We start from the raw sequence: 22,255 nt of genomic DNA, 5'->3' as shown, positions 1-22,255 counted from the left end.
ATACATGGATGTCACCATTTTGATCTGATTCGTTGTGCACATGCACGAGTGGACTCCATGTGCCCGTCCACAAGTGAGTATAACTGAGGCTCTGTGAGCTGGTGAATGCACCCGACATGTTTGTGGAATGAAACGTTACACACAACAATTTGGTGAGAAATGTAAAATGTCAAAATGTTTGTTTCGCACAAACGGCCTCCAGAACATACATGACAAAGAAAAGAACTTCAGCGACTGAGACTGAAACAGAAAACCCGAAGAAAAGCCCATTAGCCCCGCCCACACCGTTTGACTGACAGCACTGCAAAAACCCTGCAACAAAGATAACAACAATGAAAAAGACACTGTGCCGATTATCAGTTAAACTTCCGTTCATCTTGATTCTTTAAATCTGTTTATTCTTCAGTCTACAAATGTGAGTTTTTATAAACATTTAGATTTAACACATCAGCTGAAACATCTTATTTGTGCGTCGGTTTCCTTCTTCTTGCTCATTGCATGGCAGATGGAAGAAGAGCGAACAAATGTGATCTGCTCCCTCAGAGCCACAGAAAGCTCCAGTGACTCATGCTATGATAACATAGTTCAGTGATTTGCACCAACTGTCTCTACGCAGGGACAGAGAGGAGTCCCACCACATACACATGCATGGCTGCACAAACACACACCTGACAGACACATGCGGAGTGAGGTCTGTGTGATGTTCTGTCATTATACAGTACTTGTGTTTATTCTATGTGTCACCTCACGGACTGAATCGCCCCGGGGGGTCGGTCTGAACCAGAGGGCGACACAAACTCACGGATTTACTGATAAATCTGCCGCCTGAAAAATGAGACTCTGACCAAACTAATGTTTTGACGCGGCACATGTACGATTGACTTAATTTAATTATTAAAGCAAGTCTACTGTATGTGCAACCACTTGGTGGCGCCAAAGCTGAGAATGTTCAGATTCTAAACACAGTTGAGTTAAATGAGACACGCGACTCTCTGACGTAATAATTGTAGAGTTTTATGTTATGGCCACAAGTTGTAATAACTTCAGCTCCGTCTCTGAAAAATCATGTTGTGTCTGCAATTTTGTAATTGTAGACAGGTTTAAATTATACAATACCACTGTTGCTATGGAGAAGAAGCCAGTCAGAGGCGCGAATCAGACGGTAGCAAAACGCTTCACCGTGACAGTTGAGAACGAAAACACAGAACCGTAGTTGCTGAATTCACCCGGTTTGAACTGGAATTAATTCAGAATAAGTAATTGAATTCAGACTGTGTTTTCAGTTCAGTCACCATCAGTGTGGACTCGAGCAAAGCAACATTTTGTCTTCATAACATAAACAAATAAGTTCATCAGCCTAGTCATGGCCACACAGGATGTGTAATGGTTCCTCCAAAAGGTATTTTCAAAAGTAAAGTAGTTGTGTGTAAGAATGTCATTCATGGAATCTGAGCATCTTCCGTCTTCGGTCGTGGATGATACCCTCTTTTAATGAACAGTCCTCTAACGTACTGAGAGATTTACTGAAAATGGCAGATGGCTGTAGGCTATTATTAAGTGTTTGTACATTAACGTCAGTCTCTCTTCACCCTTAATGCTCCTTTACTTGAGCCTGCGGATGTATACTCAGCGAGGGAGACCCAGCTGCCTGTTACCTAGCCAGCATCAATCTGGCCAGAGGCCCATGGGAATGAAGACCCAGGGTCAGCCTGTGTAGATACGCAGGACAGGCCTTACATAATGGTCCCATTATGATACATGGTGTTCTGCACTAGACTCCACACTCACAGGCTGCTATTTATAGCACACAGGGCCAGAAGTGGGGTAGAATTGATATATGTGCTGTGGGGGGGGGGGGGTTATGGTGGAGACAGAGTTGCCAGCTCCCTTCTCAGTAACGTGGGGATTTGATTGGGTCGTACAAGTTGTAATGTCGATGATGTGTATTGCAATATATTTATTCTACAAACCCGTCTGCTCGCAGCAGAGGGTTCAGGCTGCAATATGTGGTGTAGAGGAAGTGTTGTTGTCGTTAGTGCATCAGTATTAGCTGTGTGTATTAACTGGATAACACTGTCCAAAACATAGTTGTCATTCTTGGAAGTAATATTTTGTTTTTCGAGGGATTCAGGCTGTCCTCAGTCTTTTAAAGCTTTTTCTATTTGTAGTTCTTGTTACTGTGTTTTCCTGGGTAGTTAGCACGAGTAGCTATTAACTAGAAAATTCACGGTGTGGGACCTTGGTTTGATTGACAGCAGAGGTCTGTGAAATGTGGTGCAAAATATTACATTATGAAACATTGTGATGAGTTAACCGTACACTGTGTATAACCAATAACGTCATCATATGAGTACAGTCTGGTTGTATTGATAGTGTTGAGTGAAACTGTGACGCTGTATACAGTAAATAATACTGCGTACTAAAGTGTTTTTAGATGGAAAAAAAGACTGAATATAAATAAGTATGTGACAGAAAGTAAAGTAGACTGTAAAAGCAGCTTGATTGACCAGCTTGAATTTAAGGTTAGTTAGGCTAGCATAAATTTAATTGTGTTTGGCATTTCACAATCTCAACATGGGGCTCCATAACATTCCCTACTTCCTCTTTAATTTGAGCCTCATGCTGCTGAGCCAGAAAAACAAATCTATAACTAAATTTGTTTAACCGAGTGAGAATTTGTGACCACAGACCAGAGAATAAAACTCCCAACAAAGAAAACAGTGCAGGACTTACAGACAGCTGACTACACATTTCTCTCTATTTATGGAGAAAAAAAGGATTAGATTTCAGTTTTCATTGATGCAGAGTTTGATGTAATGAGCTGTCATGATGAGCTACTATAACTCTGCCTCCAGTGTGTCTGACCCACATGCATAATGACCTCATGAGATCTCTGGTTAATGAAGGTCCGACACACTCGGCGGTGACGGGCACATCTGACGTTCATCTTTTGTATGTCATCGGCACGTTAAACACATCTGCACGTCCTTTACAAAGGAAAAACATAAAGCATCAGAGAGGGTCGTTTTTATTGTTGTCCATGGGACGGAGCTCAGTCACAATATACTGTGGACGTCAAGAACTAGTTACAGCACCGAGGTTTAGTTAGAAATATCTCTACCACAGAACCTTCAATACAGATTCAGGTCATATACAGTAAGATATCAGTATCAAAGATATTAACATCAACACACGTGCAAGAGTCATTTCTTATTGTCTGAATGTAGAACTTTAAAGGTCAGTTAATCAGTGTGCAACAGTGGTATAGAATAAATTACTGATTTTTTTGTAATGCAGAAATAAACAAAAAAAAATATAAAGACTGCATTTATTGCTTAGGAAACTGACCTTACAAATCTCAGTCGGTTTATTTTAGATGTTCAAGTTTGCAGTTTAATAATATATATGAGGATTAAGATAGAGAATTAATCCAAATTTGAAGGCTTCTTCTTATAAAATATTAGAGAAATACAGCTGCACCCACTCTAATAAGATAGACCAGATCAAACAGGAACAAAACATGGTACAACAACAAAAAAATTACAAGTACTACTTGTGGACTTGATTTATTTCCTGCTGTTTTCAAAGTCAAGGCTGAGCTTCTATGCTTAATAGTAACAACGTTTAATAATTTATAGATATATTTTTAGAGCTGCACTAATCAATATTTTATATTAACAATAGATGAAATGTGTGTTTATTGTTAAGGGATCGCTCATCATGACAAACCCACAGAGAATTGTTACCACTCTGAATCTCTCCTCAGCTCTATCAAGCTCTTTATTGTCTTTCAAGCTCATTGATTTGGTTTTAGTGATCACAACTTACCGCTGCCATCGACACTGTTTGTAGCAGCAGCAGGCAGCTGTTTTTAAAAGCTCTGATAAACACACTGTAAACTGTCACAACCTGTTCAGTAGCAAACAGCACACTGATACCGTTCGCGACTAGCTAATGAACATAGTGGAGCATTTAGCAGCTAAAGAACAAGATGTCGTTGGTCACCAAACCTGAGCAGGGAGGGGAGGGAGTATTGAACTTACATCCATCAGGTGGACAGAAACACCACTCCAGATGAATGCTAATGTCGCTGTGTGTCTGCTGGGCGTGTAAAGAAGCAACTGTTTTCTAACAAGTAATTCAACCATAAAAACTTTCCAGCTTTTTGCGTTGCCCTTAAGAAGTAGAAGAATTTGACCTAATGCTGTTTTAAAGCAAAACCAAATCAAGGTTAAGCTCGATAATGAAAGACTTGCAATGATCTAAGATGCGGGCTGCTTGTCACTGAGGTGCAGATGATCTGTGGTTACCCGCCGACAGTCACATGCGAAGGACATGTCAATACGTCAACTGCTTCCGCCTCTCTGACACAAATGTAAACACCCACATGACCTACACAGACGGCCTGGAGGCAGCACTAAAACACAAATGTTATTGGCACACTGGTCAGCCATTCTTCCCAACCCCACCCCCCACCCCCCACGCACTGCACATATCTGGGTCATTGTTCAGCGATCTTTCACGAAACTCAATCCATGCTGAGGCTGGTGGGTGAGATTATACGGGTGGGTCCTGTAGGTGGGTGGCTACGTAAACCGTGACGGGGATGTAAAGGTTATCTAAAGGTGAGCTGGTAAATGAATTGGAGATATTAGGTTTGTTCCTGGAAGCTGCAAGCTTATAGCTCAAGTCTTTTTCTTTTTTTTTTCTTGTAGCCCTGTCTGAAAGACAGAACAGCAGGGCAGAAACTGTTTATTGAGTAACCTTTATGTCTACTGCAGAAGGGTTTCGCTATGCTCCACAGAGCTGGACATTTATACTGGAGTAGCTGGAGGTTAAATGTCTGGCCCATGATCTTCTAGACAATGGCTATTTGCAGAGTTAGTCAAGTCCAGTCAGTTTTATTTATGGAGCACAAAACCGCGAATTTGCCTCAAGAGACAAAACTCCCCCAAAACACCAATAAGCAGGGGAATCAGCAAGAGCAATGATGAAGATGATGACGAGGCGTGACCCCTCCCTCACAGACAAGACCAAAATAGCACACTAACATTACAATATGGAAAATCAGGATATTATTCATTTCATTTTAAGGCTGTTTTTTGTGAAACCATTGGTAGGTTTTGTCTCCAACAACTAAAACCCAAAAGTCATTTTAAAATGATCCACCTCCTTTAAAAAATACAACTTTTGTTTGTTTAACCTCCTTGAAGTAATTCTCTGTTACATTCATGGCTCCGCACACTACATGCTATATCATGGGGACTTTATCTGAATGTATATATGCCAAAAAGTTTATTAAAGTCATTTATATGCTGATAACACTGAATTATTTATACTAGTCAAACCGAACAATCCCTCATATGTATGGTACATCATTAACCTACTGTACATGGCTCGTGCTGTGTGTTGGACCAGTATTTGCACTTGAAACATATTTATACATCCCAAGAATTAACACAAATGATCTCAGTGTAAAGCAGCTTTATTATTTGAAAGCTGTTCTGCCTGTTAGGACAGAACTTAAAGCATTTTTTTTCTCTGCGCCATATAAAATCCATTGTTAATAAAACACTTTGCGGTTTTCTTCTGTATGAATATTTTGCAACTTTGCTTAAACATTAATACATTCATTTAAAAAACATTTTTTCTCTAAAAATATAAAACAAAACATTTTCTGTTGCAGATTAGTCCTATATAAACAGAATTTCTGGGAAACATGGTTGATCTCTTAGAATTACAGCCTATTTTTTATTAGGTTGACTGAACGTTTTTATTTATATATATATATATTTACACATGTGCATGTGTCTGTTTATAGTAGCTCATAGATACACACTGGTTTTAAATGCTTGTGCTGTTATAGATATTGTTTCTATTGATTTGTTTTTTGCTTTATTGATCTATTTCATGTTCTTGTTTTATGTTAAGAGCGTATAACCATCCTGTGGTAACGGCAAAGATTTCTTGTATTTCATGTGTTAATGCTGTGGCTCTAACCCCTGAGCTTCATTACTATTGATCGCTTCCAGTGAGGCCACCTAAGAATGCGAGTTTATTTTGACGTACACACTCATCATGCGTCTCTCTGGATTGGAGTGTCAGCTAAATGTCTAAAATGTCAATGGCACCGTTTGGAATATTAATGAACACATTGTGCCTCAAGCAGCTGAACCTTCATTTATAAACTAAAAATAAAATGAACCTGAAGAAAAGGTTATTTTATCCTTTGAGATGTGATTATTTGGGAAGATAGTCCTCAGTTTTTTTTTTGTTTGTTTTTATTTGTTCAACAATTAATCATCACTTTTCTAACATAGAGAGTGTAAAGAGTAAAATCCTTTGAAAATCCACAAAATGCTTCATTATACCTTCTCTCCACTATCCATAGAACTTATTGTCAAATCAAGCAATGCTACACCTGGTACCTGGTTATCTTTTGCATTGAGTATAGATGTTGGATTTAGAGCAGATTATGGTGGTGCACAGGACACAGTGACGTTCAGGTGTGTGCATCAACAACTACTGTGTTACCTAGCAACGTAGCATTTTGTCTGTGTTTGTGGGCTATTCTACACCTCACGATTTACGTTGTTTATGTAGGTGAAAAGAAAAGACGAGGAATTTGTTGTGAATTGACAATGACAAGCCAATCACAAAGCAGAGTTCAATCAGAGGACAGGTGGTTCTGTTGCCTTCTCCGCAGAGCTTTAAAGGTGGAGAAGTTTTTCGCCCCCCGCGCCGTTATCCATCTTGAAAATCCCGTTTTGTAGCAATTGATTTATAGATGTAAAATATATGTGTACACTGAAATGGGGTTCTTATTTGTGTCCAAAATAACTGTCATTCCCACTAATTCTCTTCACACTCGACAGTTTAATCCGCTGAGAGATAAACTTGAGTTTTCAGACACTTGTGAAGCATCACAAATTCATTCATTCATTCTGTTATTTTTCCATCTATAGAATATGACGCCTTTCCCTGTTTGACATTGGATTGTGTCTCATGGCAGAAGGAACTTTTTGTTGATACAATATATAACACGTATATTTCACACTCAAATATAGTTTTGAATTTTTGTATCGTAAAGATCTAGAACAGAGATATCTACACATTTGTTTCATTCTTGATAATAATGCACCGTAGGTAGGTATTTATTTATTTATGTCATGTTTTGTGAAGACATTGGTCACAAAAAGTATCCATCCTGCTCCATCTCCTGTTCCCCTGCATCATCTTCATCCTGCTTCTTTCTCTCTCTCCGTTTGTCCCCATTTCTAATGTTTCCGTTTCCTCTGTTTGCTTCAGCCCCCACCCTCCCCTCCCTTTCCTCCTACTCTCTTTTTCCCGCCTTCTCTCAGCCCCGGAGAAGATATCCCACAGGTTACTGCACTTACTGCCTGTCGTGTTGAATGCTAATGTGGCCGGCTGATGCGTGCCACAGTGACTGGAGTAGAGATGTCTTGAAGGAAGGAGGGAGGGAGGTGGGGAGTAGTAGAGAGAGAGAGAGAGAGAGAGAGAAAGAGAAAGAGAGATGATAAAGACAGAGAAAGAGCAGGAGAGCATAGGACCTCAGGGGTTTTCAGGGAAGGGAGGGGAAGGTGAGGACCAGAGCGATTGAGGGGAGGGATGTGACGTGAGCGAGCGGGAGTATGGAAACTGATCATTGCAGGCAGCGCAGTGTTGGGTAATTGTGCTCTCTCTCTCTCTCTCTCTCTCTCTCTCTCTCTCTCACCACTCCACATCCCCGGCGATGCTGCTCTGACCAGACACCGCCAGAGAAAAACAAACACTACCCCATCCACATACTCATACACTGACATGCAGCGGAGAGGGCTGCTGCTGCTGCTGCTGCTGCTCCTCCGTCTCCTCTCTTTCACACACACATGCACACTCTCACACTCCATCTAATTACAAACACCCACTCTTGCCTTGCAGTTGAGAGAAGATCCAGGAGGAGAGGACACGGCAGGAATGAGAGTGAGGAGCTTCATCTGAAAACATCTGCCTGGAGGTCTCCTCCCTTCACCCTCTCCTGGTGGTGAACTCCAGCGCTGCAGCAGGTGAGCGGCATGTTGATATCTCATCTCATTCGTGGCGGTGCTCTAGTATGTCGCAGTGGCCACTAAACGTACCGCATCTTGTGTTCGTGGCATCAGTGGCGCCTCTCGGCTCAGATCTTCTGTCAGCGGGGTGTTGCACATGGATCCGCGCTGGCTCTTGAATCTCCTCACCACTGCACCACTGGAGGACAGTGGAGCTGATCTGGATTTTGATGGTTGACAGGATGCCAGCCGAGTGTGTTGTGAGGATGCACTGCAGTTAGGCAACACCGGATAGAGACGGAGGATGATTACGGTGCAGTGCACAGCAGGAATATACTGCACACATATGATGGTATCACTGTGTTGACTCGCTGGAGACTGATAAGATAGATGAGAAGAGTCTTCATCAGCTCCTTTTTTTTTTTTGTTGCTGTGTGTGTGTGAAACATTAAATAAGACGTCGCAGAGCGATTCCTAGTTTCATCTCCAGAGGCAGATCAAAGTTTATGCGAGGGAAGCTGATTCCCACGCACCCAGCGTGTTAACACAGCAACACTGGTGGCTGCACATCGTGTTGACTGTTGCTCTCCCCTTTTAAGTGTGGTCTATATAATAATGATGATGCTCCATTAATAATTTATAGAGCTTTTGTTTACGAAATCACCTCTTCTTCTTTCACGCGTTCCTCAAGGTAAAATTTGGAGTCACAGGGGAATTTTGTGCACATGAATTTCACACATGGATACACACACACACACACACACACACACACACACACACACACGACACATGAGTCCAAAACAAAATGAGACACAGTTTATGCCTCACTAAAAGCACATCAGTGTTTATTAGTCACACGCAAACACACACATCCTCCACATGAATGAACATGTCCACTTGTTGATCCAGGGTTTAAGTTGCCAGTAATTGGAGCAATGATACACACACACACATACACAAGTACACATACACACACCCACGCAGATGCCCGAGTGACACGTACACACACATGCAATTACATGCACACGCATTCTACACAAGCAAGAGGGAAAGCGAGGTCATATAAATCTCAACAGCAGAAGCGTGATGTTGTATTAATCAGAGCGGCTCAATAATTTAATACATTATAAACTGTATGTGTGTAAATCAGCTTGGCAGTACAAAATATCAGGTTGACACTTTGCTTTTATGAAATGGCAAACATCAGCGAGGCACGTCATCCACCACCCAGCTTCATAGTACAAACCCGTAAAGCCTGACTTGAAATTTTTCATTTTTTTATTCATATGATTGATGCTCTGTGTCCCGCCTGCCTGCCAGGACTCTTCCACTTGTTGTGTACATTTCATGATGCTTCACTGTAAGCCAAACAGATGAGCTGATGTTCAGAGTGCAACACAAGAGCAAACACTTTTAGATGTTGAAAACCAACAGGAAACTGGATGATTTCCAGATGTTGCAATGACATTTCTAATGGGACGTTATGTAGCTTTATAGAGCGCTGTGGGTTTAATTGTCATCTGAGCAGTCTGTGACTCTTTTTTATTAAAGAAATGAATAAAGAATTTCTATAACTTGGAACTGGAAACAAATCTGGACATAAAAATACAGGATAGTGAACATAGGTCATTAAAGATATCATCCGTTATCCTTCCTTAAATGTGAGTTTAACTTTTCTGTTAATGTTTCTGTCTCCATCAACATCTAATTATGATGGATTCTGTGCTCTGGCTCGTGTTGAACAATTAATTCTCCATCCCACACTGGCTGACAAATGTCTGAAATGTCAAGTCGTTGCACCAACTTTGACAAAAGAGCTATAAAGGGATATTTTGGCTGTCACGCTGCCGAGTGTTGAGATGACAGCTGCAGAAAGAGAATCAGGAAAACAGGGAAATCTCACATGTCCAAAATATCGGTGTTGTAGTAAGTAAGACAAAATGATTTTTCGTTATATCAGTATATATTGATTAATCTATTTATGACCTTTTACAGTGCTCCGACAACTGTTTGCTTTGGTCGCAGGCTCTCATTATGAACAACGAGCATCTACAGCTCTGTGTCAGTTCAGCCTCGTGGCTGGTGGATTTAACATCGCTTTGTTATTTTCACTGCCATTAAGCACAAAGAGATGTCTGCGGCTGTTAATGGGGCAGGTGATCTGATGCCTATTGTTGTTTTCCAGTGTGAAGCTCCCGCTGTGTGCCGCTGCCCAGGGAATGCTCGGCGGACGAAGAGACGAGGCCTGAACACAATGAGCAGCCAGGACAAATGGGTCACACTGACCCCGGCTGAATTCGCCCTGCTACAGGAATACACCCAGTGTGAGTACGAGAGGTACTTTCTGTTTGTGTCTGGTGTTACGGAGATTCTGTTTTTTTTTTTTTTTATTATTTTGTAGGCTTCTCTGTGTGAACACTCATTTTCCAAGTGACATTATTACACCCACATGCAGCCATTACAGGTGCTAATTCTCCTGTCAGCAGTTGGTGCTAACAGCAGAAACAGATTTTCAAATCTTAAGCCTGTGGTTAGTTTCAGGGATGTCTTTAACTAGGAACTGAGCATTTTGGCTCTGATAAAATGTGACAGGTTTTGTGTGAAAATTGTATTGGCTAATAGGCATTTCCTGGCCAATATTTTTATGTTAAAGACGCTATTTGCAATTGCTACATAGCCAATGTTAGCATTAACAGCTGTTCACTTACCTGCCTGGCTGAGAGCTCTAGTCATTGTTGCGTTTACAATACAAGAGGTTATAATACGTCCCCTGAGCTGTGCTATTACTTCAGGGCAGACTGGGCGCTACAGTGACTCGGTATCGGAAAGTGAAGAGATATGCTAACCGGGCAGGGGGTAGCTGGTTAGCACGCTGTGATAGAAATAGAAGCAAAACAAAATGGTTGCTTTCCAATGGAATTAAATCTCATTCTTTAATGATAGATCAAATGATGATGTGTGATGTGAGAGTGGTCACTTATAGCGACGAACCCAGTGAAAATTATTACCCTCCTCTGCAGTTTCCCTCAGCTCTACCGAATTTAGCATCTTTCAGCTAACCGTTTTCGTTTGTACAGTTGCATATCTAAGCAGATGCAAGCTGCCCAGCTAGTTAGCAACTAGCTGATGAAGAAAGTGAAGAAAGATATTTCCCCAAGGAGTCATTGGAAACCAAACAGAGTTGTAAAAAAGGGTGGTTATAGTCTAATCTAAATTGGCAGCTGTTTGCTAACGCATTTGCAACAGCAGTTTTATAAGGTGATATCAGCACTGTCGTTTACAACTTGTTGCGCTGCCCCAAAAGTAGCCAAAATATCAATTACTGCAGGTTTAACACCAGTGTAAGCCTCTCAATTGGCCTCTTACATGAACAGATACAGTTATAAGTTGTAGATACGACTGATTTAAGAGAACGTATCACATTCACCAATTTTCTTGTATTTTACTTTTTTTTTTTTTGTGTATGAAGGAAAATCACAAGTCAGTCCAGGCCCATTACATTATTACTCCTGATTTAGCAATTTTGAGTTTAAATATGTCACTGGCTTGTTACTGGCATGACAGCTCGTACAATTCAGAAGCAAGATTACCCTGAAGCCACATTCTCACACTCTGCCTCAGGGTCTTTATGCAGGTTGTTGTCCAGGTGAACATCCTCCATTATTTATCTTTATTAAGATTTGACAGTGGGCCCACTGGACAATATGCTCTCATCCCTCCCTGTGACTGTCACACTTTGCTGTAGTAAACATTTTTTACTCTATTTCTGTCACATTATGGCTCTGAGAATGACACAGTAATATCTGTTATTCTACGACTGGAACTGTTGAAAGTTTTTGGTTCTTGGTTCCTGACAGAAGAACTTTAGACTCAGTGTGAAATGGAGCAAAACGAGTAGCCTCAATTTGGGGGAATCGATTGTGCTAATGATCAAATCTTAAGAACGTGCACTTCCTCACGAACAGGAAGCATTGATCAAGTTACGTTTGCATCAGAGAATTTGCTGCTGTTTTCATTGCTGCTTACAACTTTGGTTGCCATCATTGTGTGTGGGTCAAGGAAAGAAGATATTTATTACGTCTGCCGAGGAGGTTGTTTTCACCCGTGTCTGTGTGTTTGTCAGCAGGATTATGCAAAAGGTACTGAACCGGTTTGCACCAAACTCGGTGGAGGGATGGGGCACGAGGTCGGGAAGAACACAGTGAATTTTGTGGCAGATCTGCATCATTTACAATAAATTTTTTTCTCTGAAGTCTGGTGTATGTTGTTTGACATTGGCGTTGGCGGAGGTCTGCGGTCTCTGAATGCCCTTCCAGTTGTGACACAGGGGAATTTTTCACTGACTGTAACTGACTGACAGCAAAGATATTTTTGTTGGATAAAAGAGAGATTCAGGATTCAGACATGTAGCTGTGCTTCCTTTTACTTGATTCTCTGTATGTGAGGTTCTTTTGTCCTTGCAGCATTTCTCAAGGTGTTTTGTTATTATGCAAGCAACTCCTGTTCTCAACTTCATCACAGCTGGAGCAAATAAACAGCACAATGTCGTTCATATTCCTTTAAAAAAAAACAATAGAATTTGGTGAAGAACCATTATTTAGTCTGTTACTTGGAGAAGAAAACTCTCACCAGTTTCATCTCTGTGTGTTCATGACATGTTTAGCATAACTTATCACAAACTGGAAGCAGGGGAGAAATGCTAGCATAACAACATCAAAGGTGTCTCTCAGCAGCTCTAAAGTGGTCACATTTAGGACATACAAGTGGTTTCTGGTATTTAGGTAAAGCCTAAATTACAGATCAGCCACAGCTCGGCACGACTCCACCAGAGGTTTGTCGTCATCTGGAAGTTTCCAGCTTCAAATGTTTGGATGTGTCGGTGGTTAGCTTGTTTGCGAACGACCTACCACATGGAAATGAGACAATTGAGGAGGTTTTGGGAGTGAATTCTTCCTCTTTCTGGTGATGGTTAGCAGCTTGTGCTAAGCTAATAGGCTTTTCATTATCTTCTCATCCAAGCAGTAAGAAAGCAAAGCAATGTACAGTCTTTCCCTAAATGTCCCCTCCCCATTACCTTGTGTCTGTTTTCTGTCTATGCAGTGTCCCCCCCCAGTTCACAAAAGTGTTTTAACTTGAGGTGAATTTTCACTTCATCACTTCGGACTGCTGGAAAAGTTGGTATGAGTCATGTTTCTGCTTTCATATCTTCAGTAATCCTCCTCACACATGGAGACAAATATGCAATTCACAGTCAAGTCCCAGCAAGACACACAAACACAAATTGTCTCTGATAGCATCAAACCGCCGAGTTAACAATAACAAGAGTGTTCCCGTGTCTACTTTAAACTGCAGTGCAATTCAATTCACTGTGGTTAATCTCAAACATCCCTCGTCCTAATGATAAAATTTTGACGTAGTAATCGCCGGCTGCGCGCTCGCTCGTCCTGCTGATGCAGGAAGCTCAAGCTGCTCAAGCATTTAATCTGTGTGCTGCCGTTTGAGCTCTGAATGATTCATTCGCAAAAACTCGACAAATGGCTCCCCTGCTCACCAGACTGTGCTCTGGATGCCTCGAGTTTATGTTACGCTCCAACATGTTGACACATTTCATCATTTGAAACGGTACCAGGGACGGAAAATATGACGATACCTGGCAGGCTAACCGTAGGATGCTGCGCACCACCCACACATAGTTCTGGACCGGCTTTGGACGCCAGTCGCTGTAAATCGTTTGCAGGAAGACAAACGATGAAACTAACCGTGGACACGAAATGGAGTCATTCGTATTCCAACTTTATTGTTATTTTTTTTTTTTTTTTTTTGAGTGCTTTTTGTGTCAGCTCTTCTTGTACGACAGCAGATACACATCCTTGAATATATTCCAGCTATTTTTAGTGCAAAAAACATGACATCTTCAAGCCATTTCAGCCATTGTTTCTTTTATTTGCTATTCAGAGCACCGAGTATGAGTCTTAATAATTAATGCTTTTCACCCAGGATCTCTTGTAGCACTGTTTCACTTGATAATGACATTTCTCCCTTTAATTGCTCTGTGCCTGGTGCCAACATTGTTCCTTACTCTGAGGGACTCCCCTGCTCTCTCCTGGCTGATGCTGCACTCGGGAGCCAGTCAGGTTCTGCTTGTTTCTTTCCATGTTTTGCAAATATTTGCTTTGTGGGTGGCCAAGCGACGTGAGCTTGAGATGAAAATTGTGTGGGAATAAAAAGCAAGGGAGCGGAATGAAAAAAAGCAAAGAGAGAACTAAGGAGTCTTAGTGTGTACATGCGTTTGTGCATGTGTGCGTGCCAGACAGATTTGGATAATCATGTTTCAATGAGCTCTGGGCGACTCTTTGTGCGCTGTGCAGCTACAGGTTATAAAATATCCCGTTCCCCGAGCCGCAACAATGGGCATCACCTTCCTCCCTTCATTCCTCCTCCTCCTCCTCCTCCTCCTCCTCCTCCTCCTCCTCCCGTCCCCACAGCATTTCTCCCTTCCTTCTCATTAAAGTGAGCTGCACACACTTTCATAACATTTTAATAGCTGTGCGCCAAGTCGGGCACCTAAGATCTGACTCACAACAATTAGAGTTTCTCTTTATGTGATATAATTGCTGATGTGCGAGGAGTAGCAGAGAGCTGCCTCAGAGAAGGAGAACTTTTACCTTTCAAGGTAAAAAACATCTTCAATGTGTTTATGAGTCTAAAAACATGAAATGAGACTTCGCCCTCTGATTGCTGTGTGCCACACAATGGTGAAATCATTAGCCTGATTGAAAAAATAAATAGCAATTCAGCAGTGCAGTGCTGAATGTGACGGGCAATGAGTGGATACATAATCACTGTGCTCTGTGTTTTGTGTGGATGGCGTGCTAATAAAGACGGTCAATAATGATGACACACACTCAGTCCAGTGTGAGGCATTTATTTCTAGACAAATGCATCCTGACGAAATCAAAGATCCAAAGCCATTAGTGCAGGAGGCGACAAAACGTTACAACCAGCACAGCGCTGTTAAAAGGAGCTCAAATGCACATCTAAATAGATGCAGAATATCAGCCATTAATGTTTTTTCTTATACTTACATTTTCCGTGACATTTCTCCTGCAGCATCTACAGTATGGAAACACAGAGTAGATGTTGCAGCTGACTAGAGGCCAGTAGGTCTGTGTAAGGTGACATGTTTTGGGATATTTGGCTTGACATCGGATGAAAAACAAAAGCTAATGAATTCATTTAAGATTATATGGCAAATACTGTAGAATTTCTGATACACTTTTACCAGGTTTCACAGTTTTTGACAGGGAAAATCAAGCAACACCTTCAGTCCTTACCTGCGAGGCTGAACTCCCAACACACCTGCTGATTATCAATCAGCGACGTGCTGTGCGGTTTTTATGGACAACAGCTTCCCCTCAGGGTCTCTGGCTGCTCCATACTGGCAGGTGGGAGTTTTTATTCCAAAAACATTTCTCGGAACTGCTCGAGAAGCTGACGTCATTTTATCGAAAGATCCATCTTTCTTTTTCTCGGGCCTGATTAAACCCGTGAAGAGATAGGAGACAAGGTAGCTAATATGAGGCACTGACCTAAACAAGCATCTTAATGTAATTTGTGATGAGCAGGGATTGGTTTATACTTAGAGATGAACCAGGCCCTCCAGTGATAAAATGGTGCTTCTAATTAACTTCAGTAACATTAGAACCTGGTATCTGTGGCGCAGCAAATTGATTTAGCAGTAGGGCTCATAAACGCTCTGCAGCATGCAGTAATTATCACAGCAACTCTGTTCAAGTTATTTCTGTCTGTGACTGAGAGCGAAAACATTCCCTTCGTTTGAAACAAGTAAAAAAAAACAAAATCCACCAGTGCAGGCGCATTATTTCAGCCTGTTATTAACACAAATTCATATGTTGTTTACGTTTGTTTTACAGCAGTCTTGCTATTTTATCTTATTCAAAGAAATACCGCTAATTAGATCATTTCTTGAAACACATGTATACGTGTTTTATAGCACCATAACATTCGTTTTTATATGGTAGTTATCGCGCACAGTGATGAACCCACAGATTAACACTTGACTCAGATGCTTGGAGCTTTATTGTGTCTCTACTCATGTGGAGTAAGAGGAAAGCAAAAACAGACTTATATATAGTCAGGTGGCCTCCAAACCAATGCTAGTGCTGGATGTGTAAGGCTGTTGGCTAACAAGCTCACTATATAAACTAAAAAGGTGATAATATATCAGTGTTGTGTTTGCAGGTGGTTTTTCTGTGGTAAAACTGAGACTAGTTTCATAGCTAGCTGTTGACCTTCCAGAATCATCAATGCCGTGTTCATGACCTTGGTATTTTTTATGTCTTTTAAAGTCCAACATTTTGAGAATTACTTTTGTTTTGTTTTTTTCTGAGGGAGAAAATTGATATCACAGTTATATTTGTGCATTATCAGGAAGGGCTCAGCGAAGGTTGAAAGAAGACAGGAAGCGGGGGGTGAGCAGCTTCGCTCTGTCCAAAGTTCAGAAATATGCTGACCAGCAAACTCTGAAGCTCACTATATAAACAAATATCATTCATTTAAGCTGTGCATTAACAAAAAATATAAAACTCTTTAGTGAAAAGCTTTAGTGCAGGTTTCCAGAGACAGTCTGTGGTTTTGGTTTCTATAGAGGCACAATAATCACAAACCTGATTCTGGGAAGCATGAAGGCCTACACACCAACACAGTTCAATCCAGCAGGGATCTCAACATGAAATCATAACATGTACTTTGTAATTTGTTTGTTTACAGGTTAAATAAAGTGTGAAATACACCGTGTTAATTAATGAGCTTTAGAGTTTTCCCCCCACTTTGAACAGAGCCAGGCTAGCTGTTTCACGTCCATAAACAACGTCCTGGCTTCAGTTTCCTATTTTGTGTGACATTGATGTTGATCTTCTCATCTCACTCTTGGAAAGAAATTCCCCCAAATAATAATATATCCTATCTGTGTATAATTTATTTTATTATACACATGTTTGCAACAATTTAGCTTGTTAGCTTAATTGTTCTGCAGGTGTGGTTTGTAGCTGCATTTACTGAAGATAAACTAAGATAATTTAGTTTCAAAGCCACAAATAACAGCTGACTCAAACCATTCAAAGTTATTATGTTTATGTGCAGTCTAGTGGATCTTAATGAGGACAGTCGGTAGTGTCAACTATTTCACAGCTCTGACTTATGAATGGGGGGTGGTGCAAGAAAATCATTTGTAGTAACATGATGCATTTTTTGTTTAAACTGCATTATCCCCACACATAGTACCGTGAATAATTGTTTAATATCAATATTCACTGGAAGAGGAAGCCAAAGCTTTGAAACGTAAACAGTAGAACACAACACACACATACAGTAGCTAACGTGTCCTCACTGTTTCTGCTCAGACTCGACCAAGAAGCTGAAGGATGTGCTGCAGGAGTTCCATGGAGATGGTGTGCTGGCCAAATACAATCCAGAGGAGGTATGTTTCAGTTTATACTGTAACAGTTAGTTTATAGTCTGCTGAATCCAGCTGTGCTAATAGTCCTCATGCTGAACTCCTATCTGCATATAGACAAAAATGGAACAATTGAGGAATGGTTGCTGTCTTTGTTAGTTTGCTTTTCTTTTGTGCTTTTCTCTGCAAAAACAAAACAAAACAAAAGAAATCTGCCATTAATAAGTTTGCAGTTAATTAAACATAAAATGATTTTGAGGTAATAATATTTAGCAGAGCAGTTCCTCTGCATATTCTTTAACAGATTTTTCGCTCTGCTTCATTCACACTTTTTCTTGAAAAAAAAAAAAAAAAAAAAAAAAATATATATATATATATCATATCATACATCATATCATATATATATATATATATTGGCACACAGCTGAACTGTGAGCTCCCATTTTATCATCAAAAATAATTGGATTACCTACAGCCCTGCAGCTGGAAAGTTTATCCAGGTATGTCACGGAAATAAAAGTATTTCAAGGCTGAAATTTTGTATTCAACTCTGACAGTTGCTGGGTAAATTTAATGAGGTGTGGAGAATATTTTCTTTTTTCCACTACATACAACAGTCTTCACTACAGTAACTCAAGGACACACACAAACTGAAAACTGGGCTCCTGATTTGTTGTTTTTTTTGGGGGGAAAAGTCGATTTTGTCAAGAACTCTCGGTGAATACAGATTCCAGGAAGCTATTTTTGATCCAGTAACTACACATTAGTAATTGCTGCATGACTGAGACTGTTATTGTGACTCTTTGGACATTTAGCACCTTTTCAGTGTAATAACTGCATGATGCATCTTTGACCATGTTGGATTTCTTTCCCTCTAAAATGCTGCGGCTCATAGAAGCAGGAAATCCTCACCCAGGTAACTGCTGTCTCTTCCTCTCTCTCATTTATTTTTGTTGGTGTGTTTTGCTGAGTGCTCATGTAGAAAAACTCAACTCTCAGGCTGCAGTGGATGCAATGAAATCTTATTTTTAGTTAGAAAAAAAACTGAAGCGAAACATTACTCACCTGAAGTGTCTTACTCGAACTGGTAATGATATTATTCAATTCAACCAAACAGTCAAAAGGATGGATGAAGCTTTAAGCGTGAATGTTTGGAAAAAAAAGGATGGTAATAAAGACCAGATTACATAGCAAAGAAAAGAGCTGCAGAAACACTGAAACTGCTCTGGAATTGATCTTCACCGCCCACAGCCCAAACAACAGTTTAGGAATCTTTGAGTGCAGAAATCTGCCCTCTGCGTTTCGCAAAAAGCTCCTCCATATTGGAATCATCTGTATTTTCTTGAAGCCCTTCAGGCGATCGCTGCAGCTCACCGTGACCAACAACATATTTCTATTCCTGTGTTGCTGTCTTTATTTATTTATTTTATTTTTTTAGGAGATTGACTTTGAGGGCTTTACGGTCTTCATGCAGACGTTCCTGGAGAGCGAACTCCCCGAAGAGTTCTGCCAACACCTCTTCATGTCGTTTAGCAACAAGGGGCCCAAACCCAGTCCCTCATGCTCTGACAAACCCAAAGTCTCTGGTAAGTGTAGAAATGAAATCTTTCCCCCAACAAACCCTCACCTTATAATCACAGCATTGTGTTGGTGTTTTGTTTTTTTACTGGCACATGTGTATGAAACCATGGAGCGCAGCCACTTTGCCGCTTTTTCTCTGCCCTCAGAGCATTTCTTCACGGACGCGTTGTTGTCGATGAGCCACTTTAATCTGCAGTTTCTAGAAGCATTTAGAGCTCCACTTTATCGCTGTGTAAAAACAGCATCATCTCTCTGATTTGCGCCATCAAAAAAAATCTAATGGATTTCCTGCCAAGTGCAGCCCAGTGGAACACAACGTAAATTGTAGTGTAGAAGCTGCCAAACTGTCTTGGCAATAGTCTTGTTTGTTTACAGGATTTATACTAATATCTCATTATCATGTTGTAATGACTAACTGATATGGAAATGACACTAGTAACACGTCAGGACATTGTTGGTTCAATCAGGATTCCCGTGCACTGAAACTCAGCTTCTTTCCACCTCAATCAAAATAGTTAACCCACCTCTAGTCTAAAGTTTTTAATCCAATGTCAGTTTCTGATATAAATTCATACAATCAGTCTTCATATCACAAGTGTCCTGAACTGAATTGCTGATGACTTCAAAAATAGGACACAAACAAGGGCTGAAAACAACATTATCATATCCCATAGCTACAGGGAAAAAAACTTCAAAAAGACACTAAAATACAGAAAATATCAACTCAGATATTGTAATGGCGCATGTGTACTGTATGTAATATCATCTAAGGAGCCCAGGTGAGTTTAACTGCTGCAGACTTAATGAGCAGCAGCTGAACATGTACTGTCGACTGTAAACAAGCTGTAGTTATGAATAGATGTTGATGCAGTGGTTGAAATAATGAAACAGCCTCTGAATTCTTGTTTTGCCTGCGTTTACCCGGCATCACTGCAGCAGAGGTTGTTCTGTCATTGAACAGCAGGATCAAAAGAGTGTATTATAAAATAAAACACTGTTCCCCGGTCGTTGGTGGCATTCAGTGGCTGGAAATGGGGGAAACAATCCTATTGGTGATTGAGCTGTACGAAAGCAGATTTACAGTAGAACGTGACTGTAAGTCTGTAAACTCACCAGGGAAATGCTACACAGGCATGACTTCAGACTTCAGATGAAAAACTTTTGTCTTCACCTCTTCCTTAAAGCAGCACTGGATTACAAATAATCACAAAGTCAGTCAGTCAACTGATTAATCATGCTCTGAGTCAATTTTACTGTTAGAATAAAAACTTTAAAAACTTAAAAAAAATATATCCTAAATATAGTTTGATTATTATTTTAATATTAGCATTAATAGCATGTACAGAATGCAAGACACTGAACTTTGCAAACTCCACATCTGGACTGTCTCAACGCTTAAACCTGCTTGTTATCTTCTCTTTTTTTGTATTTTGTTTTGGTGATAAAACGGTTTAACGGAAGAAATTTGCATATTATTATGAAGATTAAAGTAATAGTTTGTATTATTTGAGGCGGGGTTGTCAGGTACGTATCCATAGCCGTTCTATTAGCCCACCTGCAGTAGATTTAGATCACAGTGCTCCCAGTTTAGAGAAGCAGCTGGGAGCACTGGCAGAGAAGCTGAGTGATGTACTAGTGTGGGTGAGGACAGCAAAAAAAAAAAACATCTTTTAGCCACTTAAAAACATATCCACAGAAAAAAAAGCTAAAACCAGTGTCAGTGTACGCTTTATTTTGAATATTTTCACCGCTTCATCTTGCTGTCAAACAGCCCTATCTAAATATAGATAAGTATCTCACACAACCCCAGGTCGAATAACCCAAACTACCACTGTAAGTGACCCAGTTATTCTGTATATTCAGTGTAAGTTTAAACTATTTCATGTCGGGCTAAACATCACCTTACTTGATCTTTCTTTTTGGTAGCAGTTTCACTTGTCTTCTTTCAATATTTAATGCACATAGTTTTTGTTTCCCTCAGAGGGTAAAGCATGTGCAGCCTACAGTCTGTGAGTTTGTTGATTGGCCCTCATTGATCCAGCGCTGTTGACTATAAGCCCTCTCACCACACTCATGGTGTATGTAAGTGCAGATAAGGGAGCTAACGAGTCCCGTCCGCCATTAACTGCTGCCGTCTGCAAACAGGAGCATGTATTCTCATATTATTAAAGGGTTAGTTTTCCCATGCAAGTACTTTTTGAAGCAAACGGCGTAATTACTTATTTGATGTAGAGTTTATGGCTCATGCAGCTGGATGTATACACTGACTTTACGAATTAATAGCTCTTTGGTGAGAGGACTGAAGACGAATAATAGCAGATTCATGAATGTGCCTTCAGTATCTGGTCTAAGGCAGGGTTTTCATAAGCGTGCTGGCTTGTGCAATCTAACCACTCTGTTTCTGAAATAGTTCTAATCCATATCATTACCATAGATGTTAGGCCAATCTAGATCAGCCATCCGTCCATCCATGCACTTTCCACTGCTTATACAACTCTAAATTACATCCTATCCATGTCCTCCAGCTCTTAAGGGATCTCGAGGTGTGTCTTGGCCAGGTTGCGTATATATATAATCCTTCCAGCGCTCTGGGTCTGCCAAGGTTCTCCTCCCACTCGGATATGCTCGGTATATCTCCACAGGGAAACTTTCAAGAGGTATCCGAGTCAGACGCCTGAGCCACTTCAACTGGCTTCTATCAAAGCGAAGGAGTGGTTCTCCGAGCTCCTTCTGGAAGCCTGAACTCTCTAAAACCTATCGCCATGGGTCGTCTCAGCCACCCTGTGAGGGAAATTCATTTTGGCCGCCTGTATCTGTAATTTCATTTGGTCATTACCTAAAGCTCATGACCATATGTGAAAGAAACTAGACTGACTCATAAATGGAGAGTTGTGGCTTCAGTCTCAGCTCCATCCTCTCCAGGACAGTCCTGCACATAACTGCACCGTGTCATCAGTAAACTTGATCTTTGCCTGACTTTATAGAAGCAATGTTAAATTTATGTGACAGACTTTTTCAGACAAGCATAACATGCGCTTCCTGTTTGTTACAAATTTGAGAATCAAAGTAACATTGAAGATCAATTAGAAAATAACTTAAATGAGGGACTTGACTTAAGAAATTTCGCCTTCTCAGTATGAAATTTCCCTGGTAA

General features: G+C 40.6%; 1 protein-coding gene across 2 annotated transcripts in view; it reads left to right on the top strand.

Annotated features, from left to right (window-relative positions):
• Nucleotides 1–22,255, top strand: part of dgkb (diacylglycerol kinase, beta) — a 75,138-nt gene continuing 52,883 nt past the window's right edge. The window contains exons 1-6 of one of the 2 annotated variants that reach the window (XM_056381875.1): nt 1–73; nt 7,939–8,063; nt 10,231–10,369; nt 17,468–17,544; nt 18,416–18,436; nt 18,959–19,106. In XM_056381875.1, coding sequence (XP_056237850.1) covers nt 10,300–10,369; nt 17,468–17,544; nt 18,416–18,436; nt 18,959–19,106 — 316 coding nt within the window. In that variant the 5' untranslated portion in view covers nt 1–73; nt 7,939–8,063; nt 10,231–10,299. Of the gene's footprint in view, nt 74–7,631; nt 8,064–10,230; nt 10,370–17,467; nt 17,545–18,415; nt 18,437–18,958; nt 19,107–22,255 lie in introns of those variants that run through there. The other variant, XM_056381874.1, reaches the window with a different exon arrangement.

The sequence above is a fragment of the Seriola aureovittata genome, chromosome 7 (genome assembly GCF_021018895.1).
Source record: "Seriola aureovittata isolate HTS-2021-v1 ecotype China chromosome 7, ASM2101889v1, whole genome shotgun sequence".
Taxonomy (NCBI): domain Eukaryota; kingdom Metazoa; phylum Chordata; class Actinopteri; order Carangiformes; family Carangidae; genus Seriola; species Seriola aureovittata.
This window is presented reverse-complemented; position numbering and strand designations above follow the sequence as displayed.